This window comes from Poecilia mexicana, unplaced genomic scaffold (assembly GCF_051168715.1).
Source record: "Poecilia mexicana isolate PSO_F unplaced genomic scaffold, ASM5116871v1 scaffold_3, whole genome shotgun sequence".
NCBI lineage: Eukaryota > Metazoa > Chordata > Actinopteri > Cyprinodontiformes > Poeciliidae > Poecilia > Poecilia mexicana.
The window spans coordinates 35,132,627-35,148,234 of record NW_028263372.1 but is presented as its reverse complement, the minus strand read 5'-3'; the positions used below and the strand labels follow the sequence as shown (position 1 = coordinate 35,148,234).

At 36.8% G+C, this 15,608-nt stretch overlaps 1 protein-coding gene across 1 annotated transcript in view; it reads right to left on the bottom strand.

The window, feature by feature from the left end:
* map1aa (microtubule-associated protein 1Aa) overlaps positions 1 to 12,368 on the bottom strand; it is a 29,870-nt gene extending 17,502 nt beyond the window's left edge. The window contains exons 1-2 of the mRNA XM_088004646.1: positions 12,149 to 12,368; positions 11,292 to 11,393 (exon numbers count right to left, since the gene is read on the bottom strand). Coding sequence (XP_087860772.1) covers positions 11,292 to 11,393; positions 12,149 to 12,368 — 322 coding nt within the window. The remainder of the gene's footprint in view (positions 1 to 11,291; positions 11,394 to 12,148) is intronic.
* Between the last annotated feature and the right edge of the window lie 3,240 nt (positions 12,369 to 15,608).

Here is a 15,608-nt window from a genome sequence, read left to right as displayed (position 1 = left end):
ATTAAATAACTGTTACCTTCAGTTAAAAATGCTACATATTTTAAACAAAACTTAAAAAATTGACTTTGTAAGTTAACTAAAAAATCAAGTAGTTCTACTCAGCATATTTTTACTCAAGTAAAAGTAAAAACCAGACATCAAAAAAATTACTAAATGAGTACAAAAGTGTTGGTAAAAGGTTTACTTGAGTACTGAGCAAATTATCAATCATTAGAAATGACATCATCAGATGGGTCAAAATGTGAAGCTAAGTAGAAATTTTGGTATTTTAAGGACGAAATGAAAATAATTCATATAAGTCACAAAAAATAACAATCAGGTAAAATAAATGTTTTTTCCAAATAAGTTTCTTTCAATAAAAAAAACTTATGAAACTTTAACAAAAACTGCCTGGAGCTTTGGTTAAAACATGTTTTAAATTCAGTGGGCAGAAAATCCTTTTACTCCAGTAAAAGTAGAAATACTTCATAATAAAATTAAGTAAATGTAAAAAGTACAGCCTAGTAAAAATACTCCTAAAAGTACTTTTTGATTTCAAAAAAGTTACTCAAGTAACTGGGTAAATGTAACTAACTACTGCTCAACTCTGGATTTAACGCCCTGAAATTGGGTCTCTGTCTCTTTAAGAAGCTCATGGTCTTCCTGATGGAACAATGCTCCTCCATTTGTTTCATTTTTACTTTTTAAAATAATTTTTACTTAAATCTTTTTTTTAGTTTGTCCTGAACCAAAACGCTTCATTTAACCTGTTAATTTAACTAATTTATGGTTCTAAAAGTGAATTAGCTCATAGAAATGTCCTTATATTTACTGTTTCTGTCCCTCTGAGCTATTTTTAGGCATTTTTCGTTGCATAACCCAGAATTAATCCTGCACATTTTGCTCATGAACAAACTAAAATGCCCTACAGCTGTTGCCTTCAGGTCTGTTTTCACCACCTTAAATAAAAATAAGGAATCAGGTCACCTGAATCTACTGAGCTGCGCTGAGAGCATCATGAGTCAGGGAGGCTGCAGGCCTCCACGGCGTCCAAACAAACTGCAGCATCATCTCAGAATCACGGAAAAATCCCCAAACATGAAGCTGCCCGGGGACATGTGTGGAAATAAGGATGCATTTACCCTTTTCTCACATTTTAAGCATTATGTCACACAAATAAAACATAAATAAATTAACTATAACATGCATGAAATGTAAATTTAACGAGAAGAAAACGCGAATGGGGAGATGTCTATGAGATCCCGCAACGGTAATCCGAGCTAAACGCAGCAGATGAACGCAGAAACGCTCCAGTCTGAAGAAAACCTTTTTTTTTAACTCCAGTTTTCAGTTTTTACTCACGTTGCACGAAGCGGAACCAGAACCTCGGATAATTTTACTGATTCAGGGAGATTCCTTCAGTTAAAATAATAAAAAATATATAAAAACAAGGCGAGTCTAATCCTCTATCAACGCAGCTCAGGCACGGCGCGTCTCCGCCTGACGGACGGATGGATGAACGGTTGGATGGATGGTTGGACGGTTGGATGGATGGTTGGATGTCTCTTACCGTCCTTCAGCGCCGCGGGTGCAGCAGGGAGGGGTCCTGATGCTGCTGAGGATGAAGGTGAGGATGAAGGCTGAACGGTCTGGATCGGTTCAACCTCCCACACCGAGCTGCTGCCTCATGCCGCCTTCAGGAGCCGCTCGGGATTTGTAGTGATTATTGTTGAGCGAAGCGGCAATGAGGCGTTCAAATGCTACATCGTAGTAGTTGTGTTTAAATATTAACGCTAATTTAAGCAGATTTTTAAAATTATTATTAAAATGAAAGATTTGGGTCAAAGGTATTAATGCATATTTGTAAAAACGTCAGAAGTGGGGAGCGTAGCTAAAGTAAAGGTATCGATACTTTAACATTTTTTTATGCAAGTAACTGAAACATACTCAAGAGTAAAAAACTATCAGTAACAAAACATTTAACATTTAAAAATTACACCATCAGAATCTAAATTTATGTGGAATTATTTTATATTTTAAGAACCAAGATGAAAAAAATAATAAAATAACTTAAAAAGAAAAATTTATTAAATTTACCTTTGGGATCTATAAAGTGTTTTTGAATTGAATTAATTGAAGTTACTCACAATGGGTAGTGATAAGTAAAAGTACAGCATAGTAAAATACTTCTCATTGTGTAGTTTTTACCCAAAACACTCTGAAAAACACAAATAGCAGATATTTCATGATAAACATTCAAATTAACCAATAAATTAATCTTTTTTAAGTGAAATGGTCCAGAAGTTTTGTTTTTGCAGCTTTTCTGACTCATTTTGTGCTAAAATTATCTACATAACAGGTGAGAAAATGACCTGTTTAAGAAACTATAAAAAGGTTGATGATTCACTCCAAAAGGGGTTATTGTTGCTTAAAACCTCTGAAAATGTTTCTTTTTTCTCTTCTTGCTTTGTGGCTGCAGACCAAAAAAAACTTGCAAAAGACTAAATTAAGTGGCTTTAATTGAAATAATGTGCATACCAGCAATAATCAATCATAATCATAAACATTACAGAATAAGTAAATAAAAATAAAAAACAAAAAGATATTACTACAAAAATAAGTATATGCATATTTATTATTAGTTTTAGTATTATGTTGATAGATATATTTTATTTATAAAATAAATAAATTTCAAAAATACTTTATTGATTCCAAAGGGAAATTACATGGAATTCATATTAATTGAAACTTTTTCATAGAGTTTTCGTAAATGGTGAAGCTGTTGACATGAGAGATCGCCTGTAGCAGTCTGTATTACAGCGCATCTGAAGACGCCTCTGACTGAACCCAGTGTATTTTCTAAGACAGAACCACTTTGGTTTCTGGAGTAAGTTCAGGTTTTGGAGTTTTAAATGAAAAGAAAAGTCATTTATATCAAACTATTTTTAAAAATAATTCTCAAACTGAAAGTTTACAGTTGAAAGTATAGTTCCTGTGGTGAATTATTTCACTTATAATATTTTTCCTTGTTACAAGTGAAATAATCTGTCAGTGGAAATCAAACTTTTTCATCAGTATTGAGCAACTACTGACTTAAAACGAGCTCATATATGTTTAAAAGTCACTTGTAAGTTTTGTCTTATATAAAGTGTTCTATTATGTCTTCAGAAGAAATAAGGCAAAAAATGCTTAGACTGTTTTTGCACTCAGAATTTGGTGGCGGTTTGTTGCAAATGCAGCCATTTCCAAATCGAACGCTTTATTTTTTGTCTTTTTCAGAAGTTTTGGCATTTATTGGCTGTTTCTAGTTAATGCTGTGTTATTCTGTTTTTCATAAATATTTGGGAAGATTAATTTTCAGCTGGAACTTGTAGTGAAGTTATGTGTTGAAGTGAAAACTGTTTCTGTTTTTTACCCAATGGCAGCAGTAAACAGCTGTCTGTGACGTTTATTTAAAAAATAAACACCACACATGATTTAGTTTAATTCAACCCTTAGACTTAAAACTAAAATAATATTTACATTAAATCTGTCTAAATCCTATGTGTTTATAGTTGTATATTGAAGGTAAATGAGGCTGAAAATAAAAAGGAGTGACTTAGAAAAAACATTTGAATTAATGCAGAGGAACTAAAAACCCAGAGGAACTAAAAACCCAAACAGACTCAGAAAAGTCTGTTTGCCTAAATGTTTTATGGACTCTTTGCTCTCTTGTCTCTTTGTTCCTGAAATAACATGGAGAATAATTCTCTTTGATGCAGAAAATGTTTATTTTAGGAAAATAACCTTCATCCTCTGAGTCTATAATTAGACCTTTTATAATAGAGGAATAAACTTCAGTGGGATGAGGGTCTTTACACAAAAACATAATTCTGCAGATTTGCCTAAATTTAAAAAAAGGTGAACTTTGTCCTGTTGTTCTTAAATGCTGATTTAACTTGTCACAATAAAACTGGAGAATAAGCTCAATCTGACGGTTTCAGCGCTGATAATAACTCCTCTACTGCAGCAGTAAACACAGAACTAATGGAGTCTGGTTTCATTAGTGTCTGCAGATTAGTTCAGCTTTCACTCAGATCCTCTACTGACTGAAAAAACCCAGCAGAGTGACTCAGTCAGGCCCTCTGCATCCAAAAGAATTAATATTTTAGCATAAATAATGTCAACCTAAAACTCTAAAATCCTTTTTTATTAATAATTCATATATATATATAGCACTTTAACATTAGCTTCCTCTAAATACTATGGTGGTATAGCACTTTTGCATTAGCTTCCACTAAATGCCATCTTCATTAGCGTCCACTGACTACATTTTTGGCATAGAACGTTAGTGTTAGCGTTAGCGTTAGCTTGCACCAAATAATACACTGGTGTAGTGCTTTACCATTAACTTCCACTAAATATTAGGCTGCGTTAGCGTTTCTGAAACTAGTATTTGGTTAGTTCTTTAGAGTTAGCACCGCTAACAGTGCTAACTCTAACTAGCACCACTAACTGTGCAAGTTAGCGGTGCTAACTCTAAATGACAAACTGTGCTACATAGCAAACAACATGTTCTTTAAAAATGGACTAAATATGAATAAAAAGCAGCCAAAATTATAAACAACCAGAAATCCTGGAAAACTGCAGGTTAAAATCTGATTTAACCCTCTAATTGTCCCAGAATATGGAGCCTAGGGGATAAATCAACACGCATGATTTCAGCAAAGTCTTCTTCAGGCTCCTGTCATTACGACACGGTGCTCTCTGCTGACCTCCTGTTTTCTTAATGTCTGTGCAATAAGCCAGTTAATGAAACTGAGCTCCTTCACAGCTGCTGAAGCAGCATCGCCGCCGAAGCCCGTTGGTCTCTAAAGGTCACGCAGCTCCTACGGCCGGCCCGCCACGCCTTTTTTCTCCCCTCAGCCTCTCAGCGATGCCAGGCGTCCTCATCTTCTCTCCCCTCCCTCCGTTGCCACTTTACATCATCCCTTTAAATCCCTCATGCACGCAGCAGCTGGACGTAGTATTTTTTTCCTCCGGTAGCAGCAGATTAATGCATTTTCTGGGAAGCGTTCCCGGTCTGCTTTGTCTCTGAATGTCACAACTGAAGGTCAAGAGTTTTCTCATTTTTTATATGGAAATTATATTAAACATTTATAGATTTTGTTTGTTTCTGGTTTTTTAACCACTCTGTAGTAAATGCAAAATGCAGCTTTCTAATCTATGAAGCTCTTCAAACCAACATGGCTCCATTAAATAAAAAACTATTTTTTTGTGATGAAGTTTCTCCAGTGCCTAATTACCACCAGACCAATATAATGAAGAAATAATTAAGTAAAACACATCTGATAACTTGCAGTGAACTATAAAATGTCAAAAAAATAACACAATAGTTGCGCTAACCTTAAACCACTAATTATGAACTTTAGTGCTGCTAATGCTAAAGCTCTACATCAACATTAGCAGAAACTAATGCTAACTTCAACCATGTTGTCACCCACCCTTGTAAAGAAAATGGTGGGGTCACCCTGGACAGGTCACCAGTCTGTTGCAGGGGAACACAGAGACACACAACCATGCACACACACACACCTAGGGACAATTTAGACAGACCAATTAACCTGACAGTCATGTTTTTGGACTGTGGGAGGAAACCAGAGTACCCAGAGAAAACCCACATATGCACAGGGAGAACATGTAAACTCCATGCAGAAAGACTGGGGATGGGAATTGAACCCAGAGCCTTCTTGCTGCAAGGCAACAGCTCTACCAACTGCACCACTGTGCAGCCCCATGTTGATACCCAGCATATATCAATGACAAGTTATGTCATAGCATATCGCCCCCATCAGGGCTAAATTAGTCATTACACACCAACCTGTTGAGCAACAGAGTCAATGTTGCTCAGTCTGCTGCTAATTTTGCCTAGTAGATTTTAAGCTGTTTTAAACTGAAAGCAGTGCATTATGGGAACCAAATAAAACAAATCAGGTGAATTTTTGCATGTGTTTGTTTAATTAACACCTGGCTGTTTCTTCATGTAAGTGTTGTATTTTTCTGTGTAGCTCACATTTGGTGCACAATCACCATTTGCTCAGTTGAAAAATAATAATCAGAAAATAATAGCATAAATATAATCATCCAGCTGCTTGAAGAAGATAAAACTTCAACAAAGATTTCAAACTTTATTCAACTGAAAGCTGTGGAGTAAATTAGCAGTTCCAAATTAATTCAAGGGAAGCTAACTTGTTTTGAAAGTTAGCAAAACCGCTAAAGCACAAAACAAAAATCTAGCTCAGCTGTTAGCATAACAGCTGTTTCGTTCAAATTTAGAAAAGCTCTGTGAATACACTCTTACAGTCTTTCCAAACCGTGATGAACTGACTCTGAAAGGAAAGTCTGAATTGACGAATCTTCATTGAACAGCAAAGGAAACAGGGAGTGAGATATTTGCTGTTGCCTGCATGGAGCATTTTTCTTACCACTTATGCCTGCAGCCTCTCATCTTTCTGGCATAGTTCACATTACAAGCATTAAACACTCAGAAGTCATGCATTAGTGTTAGTCTGTCTGGTGCAGATGGAAGAACCTGAAACAGGAGGGGCAACATCTTCAGGAACAACCCCGGCTGCATGAGAAGAACGGGGCAGATCAATAAACACTGCTGAATTTTAAACCAGGACACACAGGCAGCGCCCACAATCAATAACGTGTCTGAGTTTTTACTACTATCTAAAATACATTTTAGATATATTGAATTATGACTAGTCAGAACAAAAAGTGAGATAAAATTTATTTTATGATTAGTTCAGACTGCACAGTGGTGCAGTTGGTAGAGCTGTTGCCTTGCAGCAAGAAGGTTCTGAGTTCAATTCCTGGCCCTGGTCTTTCTGCATGGAGTTTCTGTGCATGTGTGGGTTTTCTCCAGTTTCCTCCCACAGTCCAAAAACATGACTGTCAGGTTAATTGGCCTCTCCAAATTGCCCCTAGGTGTGTGTGCATGGTTGTGTTGCCCTGTGACAGACTGGTGACCTGTCCAGGGTGACCCTGCCTCTTGCCCAGAACATTAGCTGGAGATAGGCACCAGCAACCTATCTTTATTGTTGTCATAGCAACTCCTTAGCAACTGCCTACCAAGATGGCTGTCAGTGACAAAGAGCTAAGTATTAGAATTATGAAAATACATTTGCTTTATGAAAATACGCCATTTTTGAGAAAATTCACGGTTTTTGAGCTTTATTAGGATCTTTTTTATGGCCATATTGAAATGTATGTATTTTGCGAAGCACATCATGCGATCAACAACCAGGTGTTACTGCAGGCAGAAAAGATGAAAAAGAAGACGACAGGAAGTGGAAGAAGAATGATGGTGCAGCATGTTTTTAATCATCATTCCAGATTTTTCAAAAAATTTTCAAAAACACAAAAATTATATTGATAAAATTGGTTTAAGCCAATCTTAAGTCCTAATCAAATCACAACTCGTGTTTTCATTATGTTTTGATGAGCTACGTAAAATCTGTGATTAAATCACCAGAAAGCTGACAGCAACACAAGCTGCATGTGTGAGGTTATCTTCTGCAGGTTTCTGCTTTTCTCAGCACATTGCGATGATTTACTCTGCATCTGAGCGGCTCCTCAGGCAGAAATCAATAGAGGAAGACGACAGCGGGCCAAACATGTGCAGCGTGGGAGAGAAAGTCATAAAAAGCTCTTCTGTTGGTTCAGCAACACAAAATTAAATCTCCCCACTGAGAGAAAATGACATAAAGACCAGACAAAAATGACATTACATGAGTTGTAACAGTTATGCTGTGTCTGCAGTATTACATTACTGTCACTTCTCTACTACTTTTTTTTCTGTGCCCTTTTCGCCTTTAAGGGAATGTTGGAGCTCTAAGAGTGGGATTGTGGGAAAAGACTGAACAGATCACTTTCCAAATGGTTCGACCAAAAACTCCCATCAAGCAAGGAACACAAATCGCCTAAAAATCACTTTTATCATTTAATCATTTTGTAGCTGAAGTAATCAACATTTCAACCATTTTGTTCAAATGTTGATTTCAAAGTTTTAGAAAATGGAACTAATTTACTTCAGACCTAAAAAATACTCTTGCATAGCTTGACCACATAAAACTACAGAGACGTTTTTTAGTTTTAGTGATTTTACAAGATATAACAGTTGGTGGTTAACATCAGTCCATCGACTTCGGTCTGTATTCATTAAATAATAAACAAACTGCAGAGCAATGAGCAGTTGGTGGTGGTTAAAAATGAAACGGCTAAAGTTAAAAACATACAAAACACGGCAACTGATTTTGCTTACAATATGTGCTAAGATAAAATAAGAAATGTAAAGAAAACACAGAGCTGACCCTAATACACACCACGGTTACTAGGCAACAGAAAGAGGGGGAGGAGCTGTCAGTTACAGGTTGCTATGGTAACCACCAAGAGCAGCATAGCAGAACCAGTAAGTTGTGTCAAGAGGAAACAAGTTTTTGACAAAACAAAATGAATTTGAAGAATAAATAAATTTTGACAAACTTCAAAAATTTTTAACTGTTTAATATTGCAAAACAGTGATTATTTTGCAATATTAATATTATTAAAAATAATATTAATTATTTACATATGTACATTAATCCCTCAGATGTGTTTTCAGATATTTGTACACCAGATCTTTGCAGCGTTAATGGCCCCTGTTCCCCTGAGGGTCTCTGATTCCACCCGGTTCTGCTTCACCAGATATCAATCTGCAGAGCCGCTCCACTGGACCTCTATTAATCGCGCCGTGTGGGTGACAGCTTCATTCATCCTCCTCTTCCTCCTCTCTTGGGGAGAAAGGAGATCTTTTATGTAGCCTGGCTGTCTGTGTGCCTCATCGTTCAGCGAGGAAACAGTGATGTCACCAGCCAAGAACCAATCACAGACCTCAACTGATGAACTGACCAAAGGCTCAGCCGTGGTGTGTAGTCAAAGTCCGAGGTTAGGCCACACCCCTTTAGTACGCTCAAAAACTCACCATTTGACCAAATTTTAATGCCCTATCCCTTAAGATCATTTGGACCAGATTTGAAGCCGATCGATCCGAGCCTCAAGGAGGAATTGGATCAAATGTGGAGGCTACATACGGCCAAAACAGGGTCAGCAATTCAAATTCAATCCAAGATGGCCGACTTCCTGTTTGTTGTACAGCAATGGTTCCCAAACTTTTCAGCCTGTGACCCAAAATAACACTGCCAAAGGCTAGCAACCACCTAAATATATAAAATGTTTTCCCTCTACTTATTTAAAAATAAATATGAATAATCTTAAGATTAACTAAAATCTGTATTAGTATACAGTTTATAATGAAACATTTAAGGATATTTATGTAAATATTGCCCCTTTTGGCCCCAAGGCATCAGGAGTCGCATCACTATGATTCTGAAAATCATTCACAACAGCCCTGTTAGTGTTTTTCTGCCTCTCCGGGGGGCCCTGACCCCTCTAGGAGCCCCTAAAGCAGAGAATAGTACCAAAGAGTTTTGGATAGACATTGGGAATTGAACCGGCTCAGGTAGCAATATATGACCATAGTGGAAAACATATGATGTGACATAAAGTTCATCCAAGTCATGAAGATGGGAAACAGTTTGATTGAAAAGCCTCAAAAACTGCGGCCATCTTGAAAAATGATTTATTTTTAGCATATAAGCTCCATTTTTATGGACATTGGTGTGCTGATTAAATTGATAATGTTTTCAGCTGATAAAACTGTAGTCAGAAAAATGCAATAAGGATATTGTAAACTAAATAATCTCTTTATATTCTATGCAATAAGCTGATAATACACCTGCATGTTGTGGACGTGTTGCTACTGTTAAATCCTGCTTTTCATCACATTCTTAGTAAATTTAAATCAACTGCTGACAGAACCACCAAAAATATTTTATTTTCCTACCTGGCAGAAACATGCAGTAGTTTTTAGATTTTACAGTATTTTGTTTTATTTGTTAGTATCTAAATTTATAAACTTCTTGATTTTGATTTACACTTTCCATCTGACAATTAATTTATCACAACTTTGGTGTATAAATTCACACATTGTTCATAATTCTGCAGCATTTGTCCGACACTCTCATCATTTGATCATCTGCATGTGTCTTCTGATTATAATTAGAGGTGTCATCTTGATTTTACACATAATTACAGAAACAGTCCACATGAAAAGGAGCCCAGTAGAAATGAGTGAAAAGCCTTAGAACATAATCTCTCAGTATATTTTAGATGCATGTGCCTTAAGATAAACAAAATATGCTTGTGAATGCAAAATAAGAGAAAACATCTTTTCTAAACTGGATATAAACAAAGAGAATGTATGAATTAATAAAAAACAAATATGTAAAACATTAATAAATAATGAAAAAAAAACACTTCTGCATTTCATGAAATTGTGTATTTCCAGGTGACTATGATTTAAAGCAAATTCATTTTTTTCATGTAAATGTTCTTCATATTAATTGATAAGTGGATTTTCATGTTCCTGTCTGCAGTTTCTTTTCACTTTCTCTGATCTTCAGGTGAAAACAAATGAAAACAGTTTGACTGTTTAAAAAAACCAACGAAGTCAGAAAATATCATAAATAATCAACTGATTTAATTTAGAAAACATGCATGAAAAATCAAAGATAAACCAATGTTGTGTTAAGTGGGTGTGATCAGTTAGTGGTTTCCTCTCTCCCTGCTCTTTGTATCTGGGTTTGTCGGCCATGTTGGCGGCGCTGCCCCCACCAGCCGCTGCGTTAGTATTCATGGCACGGCGTCGGGAGAAACGGAGTGTGGCGGCAGAGACGGAGGCCGCTCTCAAACACAAACGAGCTCGGGGGATTTAAACCCCGTCTGAACCACATCTGAGGACTGACCTTTCAGATTAAAAGCTCTTCCTGATGGCTTCTCCACGCTGACCTTTCAGAAATGTTTCTCTGCCAAGCATTCAAAAACACTCCCTGAGTTATTTTAAATCAACATCAATAAGAGCAACTCACAGCAGGAAAAATGATAAAATAGATTCCTTCACTGCAAAAACACAAAATCTTACCAAAACTATTAACTAGCAGGGCCGGTCCAAGGCATATCCGAGTTAAGAGGCTGCTTAACTCTTAAATCAAATGAAAAATGCTGATTAATTCATTTTTACAAAGCAGCAGAAATGTGTTTTAGACAAAACTCCACTCATATTCTGTCCATCCAGACTGATCACAACCCACACACACACGGCTTTACACACCAGGACGTCCTGCTGCCGTTCAAAGCTTCTGCAAAATGATCGATGAACTGAGTCTGACCTTTGACCTGAGGAGAAAACTGAGCGGTGTGTCTGTTCCTGAACAGCTGCAGCTCCTTATTCAGGTCGCAGACAGACAGGTCGACGTTCCAGGAAAGCAGACCTGATGCAGAGGAAAAAACAAACACAAATACATAGCGGTTATATTCACATTTCAGGTTTGAGGCATAAATCTGTATATTTTTGAATTCCAGTGTTTTTTTTATTAAAAAAATAATGAGCTAAAAAGTGCATCTCCAATATTTAAAAAAAATACTGAAATCTGAAAATAGTCTGTGGGTCATATTGCTTTTCCGACTTGAGATGCAAAATAATTTTTGTTGTAATTGTTTTTTTATTTTACTTAAATAGTTATTTTATCATTATAATATTGCTAGTTATTGTGATAAATGAGACCATTTTCAAGTAATATAACAAGAAAGTTATGATGTTGCGGCTGAAATGTGTTATACAAATAAAATTTGATTGATTGATTGAATGCATTCTCAAAGATAAATAAACTTTCAAGTCTAATGTAACCCTGAACTTGGAAGACATTTTAAATATCCAAACAAGTTGAATTATAAAGTCTCTGTAAACACAATTATTCTTCAAAAAAGGGCTGGTTGAGACCAAAACACCAGACTGAAAACTTTTCATCCAATTTTTGGTAGAAGGAGGGAAAAGAGAAAAACAATAAATGATGCAAATGTAAATTATTAATAGTTTTAATTTATCATGCAATTCATTGATTTATTACTTATTGCGACCTGTCTAAATATCACCCACATGAAAGTTCCAGGGGCCACAAAATGGCCCTCGACCCACACTTTGAACACCCCAGTCAGAATAAAGCGGTTCGGTTTTTCTCTGTCTCACCTCCTGTGATCTGACTCCGCGCCGCTTCCAGGTGATATTCTGTGGAAATCTCTCCGATCGCGATCAGCACCCGGTAGTTTCTGTTCCGGACCGCCGGGACGCCGATCCGGTCCTGTTCTGCCCGCTCCGCAGAGCCTGAGGTCTCCATGGTAACAGCGCCGGCAGTGGACGCCGAGCTCTCCTCCATCTCCATGACAACTGCATCCGGAGCGAGCACCATGACGGTGCAGGATGGGCTCTGGGCGTGGCAAAGCCTCTGATTGGATGGGCGTGGATGTGGCTATGTTACGTCATGGCTTCTGATTGGATGGATTTCAGGAATAATTTTGGTCATATTTCATGCGGGGCAGCAGGAGGAGGCGATGCAGAGACATTTCTAAATTTGAAAACGAGTCGATTGGAGATGATCCGTCTCGTTTTTCATGTTCAAACCTCGGAAATAAAACCGGTCCGCAGATCAGAGCCGCTCCGGTTCTGTCGGTGTCACTGTGAGCCAGGCAGCGCGTTTTCTGACGGACCTTTGTTCTCTAACAGAGACGCTTCTGTTTAAGAGATCCGCGCTGACAAAGAGAGATCCTCTTATTTTAGCCTTCATTTGCATAAACTGCAGCACAAAAGCTGTAAGTCGGCCATTAAGATGACAATAACTGCGCGCACGTGACTGTAATGAGACACAAACAGTGAGACACGGAGTGGTACCGTGGGTTCATCCAGTTCACACGAAAACTCGCAGATTATTATTATTATTATTATTATTATTATTATTATTATTATTATTATTATTGTTGTTGTTGTTGTTGTTGTTGTTGTTGTTGTTGTTGTTGTTGTTGTTTGTTTATTTATTTATTTATTTTACCAAAAGCAAAAGAAGTATTATACACACAGGCAAGATATTTAACATGAGGTAAATATCTGGCTAAATTTAATTCAGTTTAGTTGAATTCAATTCATTACATTTCAGTTCAGTTTGATTCAATGGGGTTCAATTTGGTTTAGTTCAAATCAACTCAGTTCAGTTTGATTCAGTCCAGTTCAATTTAAATGAATTCAGTTTAATTCAATGTTGAATTCAGTTCATTACAATTCAGTTCAGTTCAACACAGTTAATTTCAATTCAATTCGGTTTTTGTGACTCAGTTCAGTTCGATTTCTTTAGATTCAGTAAGATTCAGTTTAGTCCAAATCAATCAGATCAATTCAATTCAGCACAGTTCATTCGGTTTATTTAATTTATTTTCAGTTCAATTCAATACATTTCAATTTAATTCAATTCAGTTTAGTTGGATTCAATTCAATTATTCCAATCCAGGTCAATTCAGTTAAATTATTAAATCAATTTTAATTAGTTCATTTCTATTCAACTCATTTCAATTTAATTTCGTTCAGTTCACTTTAATTCAGTTCATTTTAGTGTCATTTAGATTCCAATACGGAGCCATTTCATCAGAGCACAGCAGAGCTGAATTCATCTAATGGAGGAGCAGCAGTAAGGCAGTGACTGGAGCATCCGACAGTCATTCACACAAGAGACTGAAGCTGCTACAAAGGTTGTGTTATAGATGCATTGTTACCTTTTATTGGAAGTTTTCTTACAATTTTGAATCAAATAGAGAAAGGCCTCCCCACAGAATAATGCTGCCACCACCATGTTTAACTGTGAGCATGGAACGAAGAAGCTTGTCTGTCTTCTGCTATAATGTTGGAGGTTCAACCTGAAGTAATAAATCAATGAAATAATTAGCCTTGACACAGAATTCTCTTGTTGATTTTATTTAAAAAAAAACATACAAACAAAAAACAAACAAAAAAAACCCCATTAAAAACAACTAAAAGAATCCATTTATTTATTTTTTTTATAGATTTAGGAACTGAGTTTGATTTGTATGTTCAGATCAGAGGTTGTTGTTATTGATGGATTTGCTGGTTTGTGTGACCCGGAGTGAGTCAGCAGACTGCTGATCGACACTTCAGAGCGTCTGCTGCCCTCTGCTGGCGGGAGGAATAACTGCAGGGATTGATCTGTAGATTTCTTCACGTCTCCGAAGAAAGACAAAAATACATAATAACATTACATAAATAAATTGTATCGAAATTGCTCAATTTACAGTTTAAAAATATGTGCTTTGGGTGTGTATTAAGCAGAGAAAGCATTAGGAAGATTGTTTTGTTTCTAACAAAGTTAACAACAAGGCGATGCATACATTTTTATTTTCCATATTTAATAAATTACCTTGGAGATTTTTTATTTAAGGTCAACGTTATGATTGCTTCCGTTGATTATATTTTATTTAAAACAACATTTTATTTACAAGTTATTTAAAACAAAAAGTTCTAAGATCGGAATAAGATTAATTTCCTCATTTGTTGTTTCACTTTTGGTTTGTTTCCCTCTGGATTTGGATTCCTTTAAATTATCTTCACGTTTTTCTTCATCCTAATATCCAAATAAGTAAATAAATAAATAAACAAATAAATAAATAATCCACATTTGTGTGTGTATTCTTGTTGCATCTCTGCATAAATTGGCATGGATAGGATGATTTCTGGCTGATATTAATAAATGCTTATGCATCTTTACGTGCCATGCGTCCCACACCCTGACTCTCAGCAAAACAGAGGCAAGGCAGGGCTGAGCGATGTTTGACGCGCTCCTATTGCAACCAGCGGGACCCTGAAACAAATTGGAAAGCCCAGGAGCGGACATATTGATTCCGAAGGTAACGCTCTTTTCTGTCTCTTTTTTTTTTTTGCGCTAAATCGGGAACTATTGTGCAGCGCTGAAGGGGCGCAGATAAGGATCCGTGTGCGTTTCCGCCCGGCTCCCGCACAGCCGGAGGTGATTTGACATTTTGTGCGGTGCCTGCGCATTTCTTTAATGTAGATGTCTGCAGAAATTAACGATGTAATGCTGAAGTTGTCGGCGCCAGCTGCCGTTCGGGGAGGCTGCAGGAGGCGCATTGAGAGCCGCGTCACTTTATTATAAAACTAAAGGTTGCATCACATCTGATTTTCATTTTAAAGCGAAAACACCTGGGATGTGTTGACCCAGCCATTTGGCTGAATGTGGCATTCACGGGTGCATTGTTGCCTCCCAGGATGTCTCCACTTAATGAAATGCCGGTCAGCATCCCTGCTGCTGTTTCCTGGAGCTGAAGCCCTTTGTCTGACAAGAAACATTGAAAACTTAAAAGGATTTACACCTGAAGACTGATTACATAAGATTACATGATTACAATTTGAGAGAGAGACAGAGAGAGACAGAGAGAGAGAGAGATAGAAAGGCAGGACCAGTAATCCTAATGAATGAAGTTGATGCGTGTGGCAGGGCCGTTCATTGGATTACTACTGTGGGCTTCAGGTGGGATCCACAAAATAGTACAGAAATAAAACTCTAAGAATATCTAAATATCTTAGTAAGTTAAGATTTAATCAAAAAGTTTTACATTTATTTAACTAATTT